Below are 17,964 nucleotides of genomic sequence, written 5' to 3'. Positions count from 1 at the left end.
GTAAAAAGCTTTATTTATGAGCTAGTTTCCTATCAAGAAAATTCGGTTGTGCATATAACGCTAACGTTCTCTTTACAAGAACTTACGACAGGGAAAAATATAATGAAATGAACAGTGAAATACTTATAATACTCGTAGTAATCGAGTCTAGAGCCCGCTAATCGAGATACAATAGAAATCAATCGTTACCGCGGCCCCATGCGACCGCGAATTTAGTGAAGGGGTTCAATCTAAGAAGACGCCCCACCAATTTTTGGTCGAAGGAAGTGCGGCGAGTTTGATCCGAGCAATCCGAGCGTCCTTATTGTAGTGTGCGTGTGCACTCATGGATAATTTAGCGTGTACCAAACCAATAACACTCAAACATTAGCGGAAGAATTTTGGGGCGCGTCTTCGTGGATAAAACGATCTATAATATACACTCGGCATCAAATAAATCGCACCTCCCGCAAGAAGCACCTTTCAAACGTATGCATCCCCACTTCTCACCAACATTGGTACCATTTGAAAACCTAGTTCTAAACTTCATTTCATTAAAAGAAAGGTTTTTACCCCAAAAATGTGTCTTTAGAAGGATCCAGAGTCACTTCTTCAAAAAATAGGTAGTTACGCATGAGCTAACTTTTGTAGCTATAAAACTGTTAAGTTGGGATTAATCGCTATCCATCTGTTAAAGAGGACACGTCAGATCATTATTTGGTTTTATAACCATAAAAATTGGTCTTATTGATCCCAGAAGTGAGCCCAAAGTGAGGTCTTTTTTCAAGTCACATTTATGGTATATGTTAATCATTTATTAAGAAATTAAATGTGTTTTTCTTAAAGGATATTTTTTGGGCTTTCAAATAACACCAATATTGTTGGGGCACCATGATTGTGTCAGAAGAAAATCGTCACGGAAGGTGCGATTTATTTGATGTTGAGTGTAGTTTATTTAGTGAAGGGGTGCTGGGGGCGACGGTGGCGAGCCATGCAGAGCGCGCGAAGAGTCAGGTAGTAGAGCAGCTCCACCGCGCTCATCATGCTGAAGCCCATGCACAGGCCTAGTAGACCGCCGGTGTTGGCTGCAGAAAGAATTAAACTTAAACATAATATTATATTTTAAAAAATATGATCATAGACGACATCGTAAATTTTGAAAAAAAAAAAAAATGTTTTTGAAGTAGGTACTTCTTGTCTCGTCTTATTCCGTTACGCGGGGTCGGCTTTCCCAATCATGCGCCGCCATTTATTTCTATCATGAACGTCTTGTTCGTGGAGTCCTATACTTAATGACCTTTTGGACATTCGTCATCCAGGTGTCTCCAGTATTCAATGGTAGTCTTTGTTCAGGTGGTTTGAGGCCTTCCTACCCTCTTTTTTGTGGCGATGGAATAGCACATTTTAGTTACTTGATCCCTAATTAGGCATTATTATAATATCATTGCATTGGACATATTGTTCAGTTTGCAAAACGCATTCCAAAAAACAAGATGATAAACATGAACGAAACTTACATAGGAATTCAGTGAGTCCAAATATCTCTCCTTTTGTAAACCGCATGAATGTGTCATCTTCGAAGTAAAAGTGTATTATCAGCATGTTTTCACTGAAAATGACAAATTATTACTTAGGTAAACCATATAAAATAACGCTGATAATATACATAGTTGGCGCATTTACGTGAAATATTCCGGAGTGATGTTGCCGTGAGTCTTCGCTAGGTGGCGCACCAGCGATTTGTGGAGCGGCGCTGTGCTCACGCGCTCAAAATATGCGATCTCAGTGCATGCAGGCAAGCACTCCTCGCATTCTTTTTCTAAAACAGTAGAGTCATTAGTTAGTAGGTATAAAAAACGTTTGCTACTTAAATTACAACAACAGTAATACGAGTAGCACATCAGACACAAGATACCACAGTGTTTAGATTTATGTGCTCTCGTCTGTATGAAGGTATTTATTTATTTATTTATTTATTTATTTAAGGATACATACTCACTTGTAGGTTTTAATTCCGATGTGTTTGAGTAGCATTTTGCGTCAGCCTTTCCGCAAATGCGTGTCGTTTTATTCTCTACAAAAAAGTCGATTTACATTTTTTCTATGTATAATAAGTATGTATTTACAAAAAAAAAAGTATTTAAGTATGTTTTATCCGTTGTCTAGTACCCATAGTACCAGCTTTGCTTAGTTTGGGACTAGAAGCGCAGTGTAAAAATGTTCAAGGATATTTATTAATTATTTATTTTAGGAATTGCACAAATACATAATATTATAAGATAACTAAAATAGTTATTCACAACTTACTCGGCATATAATAGTAAACACAATTGCACAAATCCAGCATTGCCTTAGCTTCGCATTCCATTTCGCAATTCTTTAGTGTGTACGTTCTAAAACAATTAAAATGAAAATAGGAATGAATAATATGATTCTCACCTGTCAATCAAATGTAAACTATTGGCAAAACTAACTATATAAGATATTAGCGGGAGCAACAAAAGTAGAAGCTATGCATTCTTAGTCTCCGAATATCCACGATACACCAAGGTTTCCCCTATTTTTTTCAGACGACACAAACCTCTCAGTCCTCCCAAACTTTATTAGTCAGTCACCCTTCGCTTTACCAGACGTATGGTAAATCTTTTTTTTTTGCGTCAGGAAAATACATTAATTTGTATACCCACCAGCCGCGGGGGAAGTTAGTGGGTTATGTAGGGTTCTCCCTGCCAGAAGGGCAGGGCCTACCCACTAAAACCCTGACGTTGCCCTCGGTAGCCATATGAGTCGGGAACGCGGGACATCACTATTGGCGTTTTGCCTCAACGTATGGTAAATCTTGCCGCGATAATAGTCACCGGCGTATTCTTACCCGAACCTATCATGATTTAAAATAACCTGTCATTAGTACCTGAAGAAAACAAGCTCCTTTTCGGCGGAGAACAGGCATAGGTGCTTGAACCCCGTACCATCAGTACCATTACTGACAAACTGAGATACATGCTCGCGTTATTTGAAAATCAGATTTACCTAAAGAACACAAGTTCTTTTTCGGCAGAGAACAGGCAGAGGCGCTTGGAGACATCTATGTACTGCAGGTCAGGCTGAGCGTCCAGGACGCGCGGCAGCACCGTCACCCGCGCCTCGATGCCCGGCCCGTAGATCTCTCCCAGGTTAGCTATCTTGGGCGTCTCAGTCGGGTTGTGGAGGAGGATCTAGAATTGGTTATTTTGTTATGAAAGATATCGTTACGATTTGGACAAAAATTTGGCACTTATGAAGGTCAACAAACGAAAGGTAGCCAAAAGGCTAACTTATAAACCTAATGTAAAGAAAGGTCATGCCCCCTTACCTTTGGGCTTCACCAGAGCTTCGAGACAAACATTAACAATCAGTCCGCCATAGCGGCCAATAAAATACCTACATTCATCATCAATCACACAGATTTATACACTTACCTACCGTAAGTGGTTTACCCAATACCTACGTCAATACAATCTTGCTACTCGACTCGCTATTATTGCTATTATTTCCCACTTCGCTACATCTAGAGAAGGTCGCCTGTAGTTAGTAGCGATTAATAATAATTCTACCAGCCAAACCATGACAAGTTTTTGGCACCATAAAAAGAAATTGATTGTTTCTCCATCTCTGACAATCTTACCTTAAAACCAGCACTTTTAGTGGACGCGCAGTAATACTCTGCAATGTTAGCATTCAATACCAAACTGAGACCATGACTGGTGCCGATACCTAAAACATTTTATTTTATTGAGTGTTTATGATTGATGTTAGAAAAGAGATTTAAACGAGAGTAAATTACCTACTTACTTCCTCAAAGAACACGAGTATTTGAAAAGCAATTAAAAATAAAATTCACCTTTGGGTCTCCACGGAAAGCCGTCCACAGGTGCGTCAGGCGGGTATCCCTTTTCTGGTGTCCAGTCCACTGCAGGAGACGGGAACGTCAAATTTAAATCATTCAAAGATTTCCTGTAAAAGGTAATTGTTTATGTAAATTCCTTGGTTCTCTTTCGCCCTCATCTCATTGAGAAATGTTATCAATAATAAATCTATCAGGCTTAGACTTAGGCTTCATTCATAGGTTATCAATTCTCTGCAGGCTGCCCTATCTATCGGCTACTTTCACGGTTATTTCTGTCGCCTCGGTTGCTTTTCCTAGCTACCAGCCCATTTTCCAAGTAGTATGACTTGACGTGTGTCTATAAAGTTAGAAGCCTCTATGTGTGATGATGGTGGAAATCAGCTTTTTTTTGTCTAGTTAGGCCTAGATACGAGTAGCTTCACGTAGTGTAGTAGTGTGACGCTAGTGCAAATCTACCTAATATGTTTCTTACGGATTTCTGAACATCATCTTGCGGTGCACGACGTTGAAAGTGCAGCAGAGACCCTCGTCGGTGAGCTGTGCGTTGAATAGATCCGTGCAGCTCGTGTTCTTCGAGTTCCACGTGCATGATGTCAACATTTCACTGCATGGCTGTGTTACCTTGATTATAAAATAAATACTTGCGGTCAAATATCTGCCTCGTTATGCATTAAAAAAAATCTTACACTTAACTGACTTTTTTTTAACCAAAACGAGGAAGCTCTTGGCCTGTATCTCACCTGATGGTAAGTTTAGACGGCTAAAGAAATAATGCGATACCTATCTAGTTTAACAGTATTAAATTGATCAAGAAATTCATAATAATAAATATGTAGGTACTTTGTTTGTTCTATTAGTAAGATACGAACATTTATAAGAAACGAGCGTGTGTAGTCCCAGTCAGCGCTTTCTGCGATTCCGTCTTCAAATATTTCTGCGTCGTTTTGGGTGGAACACAGACTCTCCAACAGCTTTTTGTCCACCGATGTCCTTAGGAAAATTAAAGAGATTGATTAATTACAATGCTCATAGCTATGTGCGCATGACATGGCACTTTTATACTTAGAACACTATAAAAATTATGTAACTTTCAGGATAACTCGTGAAAGCTTAGGTATCCTAGTTAACGTTGCGCCCTTACTAATACCTACTCGTACCACAAAATAATAAATACTCTCGTACCTACTTCAAATTAAAGTAATAAAATCCGAGAACGTCATACTTTACAGTTTTTTATATCAATTAATAAATCAGTTCTAGTTTAATAGAGCACTTGATGTCGATAGGTAATCAACTTTTACTGTGGGTAATGATAGTGTGTCGTACAGTCCTAGTACTAGCAAAGGGAAACAATAATTATAATTGGAACCACATTTAGGATTTAACTAAAAATATGACAATAGCATAAATATGACGTCTTTATTTGGTTGTGCGTGATTAGAGTCCTGTAAGAAGCAAATTCATGCTTTATCCTCAGTTAGGTATCTATTTCATATTAGGTATGACAATAGAAAAAGACAAGAGCGTCGTGGTAGAAACGGCCACGAAATAGCCAGTCTTCTGATACCAAACGTGCGTAGGTGCGGTATATTAGCGATAGTTAAAAGAAAGACTTGCCCAAACTTCAGGTAGTGCTGCGCCACAGACTTCTTGGCCTGGTTGACGTTGCAGATGGTGAGGGCCGGGAAGGGCAGGTCTTCGAGCACCAGGTTCTCAGGGTTGATGCTCACGATCATCGGCGACAGGCGCCACTTGGCGTACACGTTTAGGATGAAGAAGCCCGCGCATATAAGGGAGCATAGGAAGGCTGCTAGCCAGAAGAACCTGCGTAAATGTTTGCGTTATGTCTGGCTCTGTAGATGCAAGCTTGATCTAATGCACATTTTACTTGGTACTAAACATTTTTTATTTCTTTTTTTTTTCTCACCCCACCAGCATTCAGTAAGAGATTGGCAAAGGGATATAATAAATCTTATCCTATTTCTATGTCTATGCCTCTTAACGTCTACTTCTCTAAAGTCCAGCGTTTCTTTGGGATATTCCCTAAAATGATTTTCATTTTCAGATGTCATTTTGTAATTTAAGCTCGTTTCATTACCTTTCGAACCAAGTAAGCTTCTTCTCGCCGATGTACCGCAGACCGTGCAATGTGGAAGTTAGCAGGTACTCTCTGAGGTCTCTGCTGAAAGCTCTGACTGCTGCCTTAGTAGAGGTAGCCACAGATGGTCTCTCCTGTTTGAAGTTATTATAGTCATAATTTTTATATCCATGTGTTTATTATAATATGGTAGGTACGTACTAAGTCTTTACATTATGATGGTTCAAGGGGAGGAGGAGAAATAATTTTCATATCATGTTACGAGTTTCTGTAATAATCTTACCTCACTTCGGCTCCTAGTGATCGGTATTTTGTGGTTCCATACATACCACGGAGTCAGTTCTTTGTTATGTTCATTTATCCACAGGTTTTGCTGAATTACAAATCATAAATTAGTCTTACTGTGGTTTAAATAAATAACTACTCGTAGGACCTTTGAATTGTACCTTTTTGTCTAAATCTGACTTTTGTGGTCGTATTCCAAAATCCCTTCGAGGTTGGACCATCATGTCCTCGAGCAGGTCTGGTCCGGCGTTCCTGGTGACCGACGGTGGAGTGGCCAGCTGGACCTCGCCGCGGCAGCGCCGCACGTACTTGTAAACTAATTTCCCATAGCTGTGTTTGCGCTCTAATCGTTTGATTGCGCCCATCGAGTGACGAATCGACCCTGCACCGCCTCCGCTGCCAGCTTGCGATAGCAAAATTATACATTTACAAGTAACTTGTCCTTCTATCTATTACGAACCCAGTTTTGGATCGTAAATTTGACACGAAACCTCTAATTTCAGGCCAAGTAAATCTCTTTAATTTAATTTGTATTTGACTTTTGATAACACGTTTGGTGAGTAATCCTGTTGTTTCAATGGGCACTAGATTTATAATTTACGACGATTTGGAAAGGATCTATTTCGTTAATGGGTGGCCTGACTTCAAAATGAATTACAGTGAAACTAATTGATTTAGGTAACAAATTGATAGAAAAGGGAAGTTAAAAAGTTTGTTAGATATTTCTAAAATACGTACATATTTTAAAATATGTGTGTTGTTGTTCTTTCCACATAAAAGAAGGAGCCATAACTGCTGGTATTTAAAATAGACAAAACTAATGATTTCCTCCGAATGTTCGTCAATATCCTTTAACAGTTAGTTAAAAAATGAAATAGTTAATGTAGGAATTAGTTCGAGGCGCGTATCTGCGCAGAGATCGGCTATCACGGGCCGCTCACGCTACCGGCCGCAATGCATTTAACTACATTCATTGTAATTATTATAACTATCAGACATGCACCACACTGTTAATTGGACTAATGCGGAAATCACGGACTGAAATAATTGACAGTTGCCAGTTTGGTGCTAATGTCACAGGTGATTATGAAATTACTCGTATCAGGGAACCGATACCGACTGCCTACGGAGCAAAATATTCCATTCCATGCGGTGCAGTGGTGTTCGTGTTTGTTCAACTTAATTTATGTACACCGGCTGACACGCCGCACTAACACCATTTCGCAATTTTTCATTATGGACTTTTAAACTGTCATTAGTCAGATTAGACTTCTAAAGGTTGTACCAGCAATATTGTAGGATTGAAAGCGATTGAAACAACTGAGTAATTTTCCGTTCCATATAAATTCGTTTATTACGCATACATATAATAATTATTATGTACAAAATGTTCGTTTTATAGAAATTTCTTATAAAAGTAACAAAAAGCCAGAGAGAAAGAACAGGCTGACGCACTTGCACTTTGAAAATTTCTAAAAAGTAAAGAGATCGAAGGAGGAAAACGCCTCAACGCAGCCCTAGGGCGTAATGGCATATGAATGGTCACCAGGACCGGAGCTACACGCTAGAGTTGGGTTCAGACCCAAGAGAAGAGGGAAGGAGAGAAGAGGGAAGGGGAGGAGGAGTTCACCAGTGCTGCTGGGGAGCGTGGTGCGCGGGCGCCGCGTGCGCCACCTGCTGGTGGGCGGCCAAGTGCGCAGCGCGCGCCGCCGCCACCTCGGGGGTGTCCAGGATGCCGGAGCCGTCGTGGGCTAGCCTGATGTTGGCGGGCTGGTGAGCGGGGGCGCCCTGCCAGGAGGGGGCACCGTTCCACTGGGGAGCGGGGGCGTTCCACTGCTGCTGGGCGGGAGCGTTCCACTGCTGCTGGGCAGGGGCGGCGGACTTGGCGGCGGACAGCGCGGCGAGGTGAGCGGCGCGGGCCTGCGCTACCTCAGGGGTCTCGGCGACGGGGGCGGGCGCGGGGCCAGCGGCGTTCCAGGCGGGGGCGGCGGGGGCGGCGTTCCAGTGGTTGGCGGGGGCGGCGTTCCAGGACGGGGCGGGGGCGGCGTTCCACTGGTTGGCGGGGGCGGCGTTCCATTTCGGCTGCTCAGCGCGTTGCCAGTACTCCTCGTTGTCCCACTGGGGGTTGTAGGAGCCGTCGTCCTGGGGGTTGGGGTTGTTCTGGGCGGCCTGCTGGAGGGCGGCGAGGTGGGCGGCGCGCGCCTGCGCTACCTCGGGGGTGTCGAGGATGTTGCGGCCGTCCTGGGACAGCGCGATGTTGGCGGGAGGGCCGGCCCAGCCCTGGGACGCGTGAGCGCCGCACGCCAACGCCAAGCAAGCTACAACGATCTGAAAAGAACGAAAGGGAAGTTTTAATACACTGTCATTTGGTTAAGTAAACCGTTTTCGTACGGTTAATCGGTTTATGTCGTACCTAAGATTGTTAACTAGTACTTATTGTCCGCTTTTCTATCTGATCACAAATTATTGCTACCGGTCGTGCTATTCGGTTCAGAATATCCTTTATTAACGAGATAATATTCAGAGTTATTGCCGCTGCAGGTACTGCCTGCTGATAATTGTAGAGCGGCGGCGCGTTCCCGGGCCGCTCATTACGGCTCGGACATGTCGCTTGATCTGTATAATTCCAGTGTCGCTGCTGCCCTCGTCAGGTGTCGCCGGCGCGCGCGCACGCGAAACATTGACCGACATTTCGAATGAGACGGATTTTGTCTTATTCAGGTTTAATCATTCATCTCGACTCGACGTGCGCTCCGATGCATTTCACAGATAAATACCATTTATGAGGAATGGCCTCGAGTTGGTTGTAATCTGTCAGCTATTATGGATATCTGAGGCATATTTAGGACCTTCATGCTCGTTTAAGCTTCGATATGACAAAGATAAAGGATTTGCAGCTTATTTGCAGTCATTGTGTAATGTAATCAAAATATGTTTAGCGGATTAGGCAAAGTGCAATAGGTTTAATCTGGGCTTGTCACTGGGGCTGAGAATGTGGTAACCTCATTTGGTGGGCAAAATAGTCGTGAGGAGGCTTGGTGACGCGGTGGGCGGCTTTGTCTGGCAATATCTGCGTTGTTTATTGACGCCGGCGCACGCACCGAGTCGATCGGTTCTACCTTGTATTAATAAGTACGAGGTACAAACGATTATGATTAAATTCTTGCCCAACCCTATTGTGGTATTTTTACGCGTGTGAACGTGTGAAATACTCGTATCTGTGCAACAAATACGGATCTATGAAATTGATTTCATGCTAAATTTGGAATTGAATAAGGTCGATTTGATTACTATAGAACCTTAAACGTGAAACGATAAATCCATAGTCCATACCATAAAGTTATAGTAGAAAAATGCGAATGAATAAAATTCCACTTTGTTACAAATGTCACGTATCAGTGATACAGTTATTAAACGGCTCGAGTAATTTAATTACGGCAGGCATTTCAAAGCTTATATTAATTGGAGTGGACTTTGTCAATACTAAAAAAAGATGGGAGAATTAATGCGAATGGAATTACGGCATATTTTCTATGAATTAATCTGTCCCTATGTAAAGGTCAATTATAAATTGCGCTGGGGCAAGTATGACAGCACGGTTGAAGAATGCCGTCGCGATTGCGTTCCAGTTAAAATTCATTGTCATCGGAAGCAGAGACCTTATTTTAAAATCACCACCGAATAAGGTGATGAAGGAGATTATCACTTACGACCAATCAAACTGGCACTGCAACTTTTTACTGCACATGTACTTAATTGGATGACGTCGTTCTCGTTCTGTATGATTGAACGAAAGGTTTTGCTATACGATTGATAAATAATATAAAACTACTATTGAATATCCAGAAAAGTTAATTCAAATCAATGTAAATACAGAACCGACGCTGTTGGTATTGTTTATCGACCAGTTTTACAGTCGTTTGAGGCAATTTATGTCGATTCGATATTCTACTTTGTCCGTGCATTTGCTACAATTTAGTTTTTAATCGTGTTGTTGTGTAGAACGCTTAATTGCTAAGCGGTAAGACCGATAATTGTTTTATTTAACTAAATAAACGAGGAATAAATTCAGCTCGCAGATCCCATAACAATGTCGTAAATGTCTGTAAGTTAAATTAACTTTATGCATTATAGCCGTTGAGCATATTGTTTACATTTTAAATCCATTACTAATGTCCGCTTGACACTGCATTAAGAAAATTAATTGTATACTTGGCGCTATAATGTTTGCTGTTGGTTGATAGGACAGCAATTTGTAAAAACTCTAATAATAGTTTCTTCTTTGAAGAAGAAACTCTTGAGAGTAGAATATTAAAAAAAAAACAATGTTAGCTCCTGAAAACCCGCATAGAGAAAATGAAAGACATTTTATGGACTAAGTAATATCGATCGTATCCTTAGATAAAATCAGATAAACATAGATTAACATTGACAAAATGAAGACTTATTAGCAAGTGTTGTAAGTCCAGAATCAGATGTTTTGGGTACTCAATAATATTTAGTGCTCGTAAAATCCATAATTTAGATGAAAGGAATTTGCGGTGGTCCGAAGTTCAGGCCAATGGTGTCAGGGCCTATGAGAAACTCTAGATCTAGTTCACTTAATGTAATCCGATACTATACAGAGTGTGGCACAGGATGACATAAAATTACGCAGCGATTTAATTGCAATAGAAATTACAAGTTAACTTTAAGGTTCTTCAACGCTGCAAAAACTTAGTATGTTGATTAACATGTCTGTCTACTACTTTTACAACTTTGTAAATACCTAATGATTCAATTAAGCTAACATTGAACCACATGCAAATTCGTTTTATAACGTGATAATTGCTGCGATTAATTATGTTTGTGTTCGTAAAAGTCGGTAATAAACTTACCTGTTGTGCATAGAATTACAAAAGATTAGATTAAATCTTTTTGCTAAAATATTTTGTTAGACGCCCTTGACAGTCGAGTAGTGTGTTGAAATAGTTAAGGGTCATAAGAAGAAATAGTGTCGGTGTAAACTGCTTTGCTAGGCGTATCGTGGGCAACGCTTGTGAGTTACACAATCGTGGGCTTATTTGCATGCCTCGCTTTACAAATATTGAAACCGCAATATGGCCAATAATAATATTTTCCGTGACTTTTGCATCGGGCTATGTTAAACAACTGAAAGTAGAGTATGCAGATTTGTTAACTCCAGATTATCTTGGTTTACATGCGACAAATTTCGTCTACACAATAATGCTATTTAAAACTCAATCAATTAGGAACGTAATTAATTGGTAACGCAGGTTTTTGGTTGGTAATTTTATGTGTCACGAATATAAATGAGTTGTAACGCAATTAGCTCGTTTGAAAAAGATTTATTACTATTTCTAATTGAGATTGATGATCATAGTTTTATTTAGTTTGCTATCTATTGACACATGTTACAGTAGTGTTCGATCGAGTAAAAATCAATCATCGCTCGCTTTGCATTACAGTAGCGCTTTTTTCTAGCCGTTATGCGGCCATTAGGCCATATAGGTATTTTTTAATTATGCGATTGGCCGTATCAGTGTAGGCTTTCGCTGATAAATTGGTCCAAACAAAGCGGTGAATGGCGGCGCGAAGGCCAGCCGAAGGTCGCGGAGCAGGAAGCGAGCCTTCCGGAGCCAGACTCGTTACCCTCGCCCGTCAAACATTCTTGTGTTTACCACCTTTTTTACGCTTTTACTAGTAGCCTAGACACGTGCTTGTCTAGCTCTTGATTCTTACTAAACGGTTTTCTTATTGTCTAAGCAAATCCGTCTGCCCTTGTACAAAGGAACCAAGCGCTTGCGCCGGTGATCTATTGATAGATACAAACGTCACGCTTGAAATTTTACTGCTTCGTCATGGAGATAATTTGAAGTAGTCTACGATATTACATTTGGATTAAGAATTTTTGTAACTTTTTGTGACAAGGATTATAATCATAGTTAACTACATAGATTGAACAGAGTAGCAGAAATATGATCCCTTTTCGTATTTTGACGACGAAGCTTTTTTTGCTGAACAGTTCTTAAGAAGTCCAACAATATCACGTTCCAAATACAAAAAAAAACTCTAAATTTTTCACACAAAGCGGCATGCGTACGCGCATATTCTTGGACGAGTTTCCATATTTCTTCAATCAATAAGCTTCGCGCGCGGGGCGATAATCGCCGTCATGGCTGACGCGGCCGCACCTCGATAATTTATGCGATTAAATAAAACATATCTTGCCCTAAATATGTATATTGTTTGTTATAAATTACTTTTGTATAACATTAATTACTAGCGAACATGTACAGGGTATCGATGGAATATGCATCTTAAAACTAAAAAAAAATTGCATTTTGTCAAGTCTTTTGTAGTATTTTTCGTGTGTTATTTGCACGCGTGTTTAGTCTCTCCTATAAAATTAGGCGGTTGTAGTTTCTTCTATCCCCCTTGCTTTGAAAACAAAAGCTATAAATGCAGATATTACTCGAATCGGAAAATTACCCTAACTTTGTAAACACCATCGACAGTAATCAAAGGGTATTTGTCCGCAATTACGATGGTTGTTAAAGTAATGGCATGCGGTGACAAATTCATTCGAACGACATTTAAATGGTGCTTGTTTTTAGTACTGCACAGCTGACCTTTGCCGAAGTTGTTTTATTAAAGTTACAGGTAGTGCAGCTCCCACGCATGTGTTTTATTTCCTCTATTGAGATATAATATCACTGGTTCTAGCCAGTCAGAAATTGAAGGTATATAAACTTCCACGGCGTAACTGTGGATTGATTATTCTCGTATATCCACTACAAGGACATAAAAGCCACACTCTACAATACCCCAGCATTATCTCAATTATCAAGTGACCGCTAGTGGTGGGAGTTATATAATTATAATTAGGATATCGATTAAAATTGCCTCGGGCTGTGCGTGGGCTTGCCCTTCTAAATTGGTGCGCGAAGGAATGCAGACAAAAACCTTAGTGAGCGGCGAGGCGAGCGACACCGGACACGGTGCGCCTTGGTGACAAAGACATAGGCGCGTCGCTATCGATATCGATATAGCTAACGAGGCATCACTATACTTATTAAAGCATGAGTTATTTACTAATGATGTATCACTATGTTTAGCAAACAGCAATACTTGAGGCAAATTAGTGAAGGTGTAAACATTTATTTGCATCGACAGGTTGCGCTGACGTCTTTACTAAAAAGGGAAACTGTAACGAGACCGTAGAGCTTTTCCTATTTAGACTCTATGCCAAGGGAATAGAGCTAATATTAATTTGTCAAAATCATAAGCTGGTTGGCATTGTGAGTATGAATAGGACCAATCATAATGTCATTCAGAAATATAGTAACTATAGTATGTGTAGTATTAACAGCGTTTAGTGACAGCTGCTCTGGTAAGGCTCAGTGCACTTATAGGCTCTTTGTAACTACAACTTGCATTCAAAACACTTGATATTGATCTCGCATGTGATTAAACTAGAACGAGTATCGGTGTGTTTTGACAGCTTGATGGCTGATGTAATAATTATAACAAAAGAAACTATCAATTGAAACAGATTTTGAAGTCACCTTTTTGGATATCGGCTGATCGTGGTAGAGTTTATAAACATGTCAATAATTTCAGATATTGAGATCAATATTCCAATATTATGGTAGCATTTTATCGTTAGCTCGATAAAGGCTAGTTATCATCGCGTATTTCAAATTAGCGTCAACGGTCTAGATAAATACTAAATATAGTTTAATGCTTAATATTACAGATTTTATGGGTAGATAAGGATATTTCCCACGTTGTAGCAAATTCGTGGCAATTTACGATTCATAGATTTATTATCACATAATTGCAGTTGAGAGTCCTGATTTTCGACTCGGCCCAGCGTGAAGCAACTCGGAATAATTTGCAACTAAATTTATCGAAATCTGATTCAGATTATATTAGAATATTTAAATTCAAAGTTATAAGATTAAAGGTTGTAAAGGAAGTACTAAAGCGGTTCAACAAGTGCAGTGATGACTACGAGTATAACTCTATGCCCCGTAGTAGGTCAGTTACAATATTACAAATAAAATATGATTAGCAATTTCGATAAAGACTTACAAAATACCAAAAAAATACAATATAACCTAACCTAACCTAACCTAATTTAATTAAAACAATTAACTAACACTACTCATAGTTACAACGAGTTTACGTTACGTCAGACCGCACATAGATTTTTTGGAGTGATTAATGCAAATTGATAATTAACCGCTTAAACAAACAAACATTAACGAACTAGGGACAATTAGTAGTCTAATGAAATGTTTCCAAACCTTGCTACCTGGCCCGGTTTAGTTAGTACAGATATTTAAATGATAATAATGAATCATAAGCATTGCATCTTTAACTACGATTTTCTAAATGATGGTACTAAAGTTGACATTGATAAACCCATTGATCTGATTTTATTTTTTAAAACGTAAGAACTGACTAAATAAGAGTTAGGTACTACGAATATAGTAAAACATGAAGTCGCAATAATCTCTTTTTATGATGATGGAGTTAATTTTTTGACATTTATTGATGGGTTTGCTTACACTTTAAACAAATGAATCAGCATTTAAATGTGATCATTTAAAAATGGAACTGAGGGTCAAGGACAGGACACACGCTGGTCAACTTTCAGTGACATTGGCGTACGGAACCGCGGGTCGTGCTCTGATTGCAGGCCGGAACCTTAACCGCGTTGGTCTACAACCGTTGCAGAACAATGCGTTCGCATTTCTACGATTCTATTAATTTTACACATAGACGATTACCACGCGTGTGAGGTCATTGTCACGCAACGTTAATTGTTCGCGGTTACGTTACAGACAAGTTTATGGGAAAATTTCATGTAAATGCATCCATAAACAAAGCCTATTGCGTTTACGAGATTGTTGCAAATGCATTATTGTTTTAATTTACCAATAAGCGCAGGATTACAAAAATAACATGAAAACAAAAAACTGTATAAATTATGCTCACAACGGATACATAAAAATGGTAATTGGAAAACTACGGAAAAGGAAGGAGGAAAAGATTTCTATTACCAACAACAATGCCAAGGTGAAAATCTTTCTACTACTTAGTAAAAACTAGCTGACCCGGCGAATTTTGTTCCGCCTTAATGGCAATAAATAAGCAGACTTTTTTTTTAATTTCGAACGGGATAAAAAGTATCCTATGTCCTTCTCCTGGCTCTAAACTACCTCCGTGACAATTTTCAGCTAAATCGGTTCAGCCTTTCTTGAGTTATAAGTGGTGTAACTAACACGACTTTCTTTTATATATATAGATACTACCATTTATCAAGTAAGCAATTAAAAATACACATTATGCAAAAAATCTTACAAAAGTTAAAGCAATTTTTAATATGTAACGTTCAGAAATTAATCAATTACAATGAAAAAAATCGGGCTTCGCACGTGATTAACGAAATAGAGCGCAAAACTATGCGCTGCTGACAATGACCGCGGTGAGCGCATCGTAAATTCCAGTCAGCGATGGGCAGTACAATATCGAGTTAAAAAATCTACGAAAAATTACACTGTAATTAAAAAAACACGCGCAAGTTGCGTATTGCGTCACGTAGTAAGCGCGTGCCGTGTTCGTAGCACGTCGTAGTATCTTGCTACGCGTGTCTCGCTACGAACGAGTGACACATTTTAAGTTCGCGATAGTATCAATCTTTGTAGAACTAGACTTTGTTTTTTTATATAAGTGCGTGACAATTTATGATAGATAATAAGAAAGCAAAAAAAATTTACAAAAATATAGCAATGTGAAAACTTTCAGCAAATCAATTTAGTGTGCAAAGAAGGAAAATTTTAGCAAAAAAGCCGTTACACGGTACATCACTTAATAATATTTTCAACACTAGTCTAGTTAACATGCCAGATACCTCGCTAATTACGAGTTGCTCCAGGGGCCATTATCGGACATTTGGAAACGAATAAGTTCACGGATCGCTACTCTGCTTAATACACTTGTTAGCCACACCAATTTATCATGTTTTCTGATAGCTATAATTGCTATTTAGACTTAAAAAAGATGTTTACTTATCGACCGGTATTTGTAATTGAATTTTTCGATCGATGTAATCGTTTAACTTTTTTTAAATATTGCACTTTGAATATGAAATTTAATGTTTTTAAGCAGATTACATAATTTAACGTTCAACTTTATCTAGACTGAAAAATGTGCTATGTAAGATTGAAGTAAGTAATTAATTATATTTAGTCTAACACAAAATCAGCAGATAACAAATCAATATGATAAGGTCACAACAAAACACTGTTTCAATCGAGACATTTATATCAACCGAGCGGATCTGCGTTATGGTTTTGAATCAAATGTTTATATTGTCGCATTGCGAAAGAACCACCTTGTTCTATTGTAGCGGAATTAGGTCGTTGTTGTTATACATTTAGTCCAATCAACGAGGAGANTTGATTGGACTAATTATTGAGGTGTAGCCCTCTGGTGGCCACCGCGGTGCTCGGTGGTTGGGCAAGCCGGGGCCAATATCAGATTTAACAATAAATTAAGTTATCGTAACCCGCACAACGTTAATCACGCAAACGGAACAGTAACATTTGCATAAGTGATCTACGACATATCATTAGATCGATATAGATCAATACTAAATCTGTTACTACACTCTATTTGATCAGTTAATCGAATATTTGGAATCTGATTTGATTAATTTGCGTATGTTACTGTTTCGTCTACTAATTTATTATTTAAATACAATAGAAAATATAAAGAAAATAGAAAAGTAGATGATGATTTGAAAATGTGTACTTACCATGGATTTCATTTTTGTAAAGAAGTTAAAGCACAGAAGAAAGGGAGAAGGATAGTTGTAAAGGTTTTTGTGTTTGATTAATAGCGCTGCTGGAAGACTAGTATCTTCCAGGAATCGCTATGTTGAGGTGCAACTTGCGTCTGGTCGAAATGAGGGCGGGAGCAGGCTTATATACGCGCGCGGTGGCGCGGGGCGGCGCGTGAAAGTGTTGGGACACGCCATTGATAATAGCCGAATATCATACATTTCAATGGCGATCGTCGGTGAGCACGCCTCGTGCTCTCTTCACATGGTACCTACCTGTTCAGTGCAATTCTATAACTCAACATTTTCAAGTTCAAACGAATATTTTGTTAGATATTCGCCGCAAAGGACACGTAAATGCTTTTAGTGATGTGAACGTACAAAAATATGTCTTAGTGATTTCAATATCTGTAAAGTTTCAGTGTAGAGTTCGGTGACTCCGATAAAATTGATAATAGTGACACGATTTATGCAAATCGCCCGGTGCTGATCCCATTAATTTTGTTACGTTAAATTATAAACTACTACATTATATTTAGATGATAATAAATCTTATACTTATTTAGTACATTAATATTCATATTCGAAGCATACATAAGTTGTATTTTAATTATTAATAACATACTAAGTATGCTTAGATTTGTACCTATTTGTGAGAAATTGTGAAAACTTTACATTCCTACGTAATTGTCATTTTACAAGCTTTAAATTGCAATTAATGTTAAGTAATATATGTTTGGGTCATATCTTGCAAGCTGAATTAGACCCACTTCCTGACAACCGATTGAGTTGAAACGCATACACATGCAAATCTAGACAATGCAATTTATGCAATATAATGATGTCATGGAGCTGGTCTGATGA

The 17,964-nt window shown here is 39.1% G+C and overlaps 2 protein-coding genes across 3 annotated transcripts; both read right to left on the bottom strand.

The window, feature by feature from the left end:
- Window positions 1–383: 383 nt before the first annotated feature.
- On the bottom strand, window positions 384–7,112 carry LOC114364190 (pickpocket protein 28). 2 transcript variants are annotated; one of them, XM_028320211.1, is made up of 16 exons: window positions 6,987–7,112; window positions 6,410–6,651; window positions 6,247–6,336; window positions 5,964–6,097; window positions 5,483–5,689; window positions 4,735–4,855; window positions 4,338–4,486; window positions 3,860–3,972; window positions 3,644–3,732; window positions 3,010–3,194; window positions 2,287–2,372; window positions 1,979–2,053; window positions 1,663–1,798; window positions 1,497–1,588; window positions 929–1,064; window positions 384–419 (listed from the first exon to the last, which is right to left on the bottom strand). In XM_028320211.1, exons 1-15 carry the CDS (start codon window positions 7,036–7,038, stop codon window positions 931–933), a joined length of 1,905 nt encoding a protein of 634 aa, XP_028176012.1. In that variant the 5' UTR covers window positions 7,039–7,112; the 3' UTR covers window positions 384–419; window positions 929–930. The 2 variants fall into 2 exon arrangements, with proteins under 2 accessions (XP_028176012.1, XP_028176011.1); XM_028320210.1 differs by lacking the exon at window positions 384–419 and having other exon boundaries at window positions 842–1,064.
- A 461-nt stretch (window positions 7,113–7,573) lies between these two features.
- Window positions 7,574–17,230, bottom strand: CPH31 (cuticular protein hypothetical 31). The gene is made up of 2 exons (XM_028320230.1): window positions 17,077–17,230; window positions 7,574–8,576 (listed from the first exon to the last, which is right to left on the bottom strand). Exons 1-2 carry the CDS (start codon window positions 17,086–17,088, stop codon window positions 7,875–7,877), a joined length of 714 nt encoding a protein of 237 aa, XP_028176031.1. The 5' UTR covers window positions 17,089–17,230; the 3' UTR covers window positions 7,574–7,874.
- Between the last annotated feature and the right edge of the window lie 734 nt (window positions 17,231–17,964).

This window comes from Ostrinia furnacalis, unplaced genomic scaffold, assembly GCF_004193835.3.
Source record: "Ostrinia furnacalis isolate ACB-3 unplaced genomic scaffold, ASM419383v2 OfSCF7365, whole genome shotgun sequence".
Lineage (NCBI taxonomy): Eukaryota > Metazoa > Arthropoda > Insecta > Lepidoptera > Crambidae > Ostrinia > Ostrinia furnacalis.
Note: the sequence above shows the minus strand (reverse complement) of the source record. Positions and strands in the feature narration are given on the sequence as shown.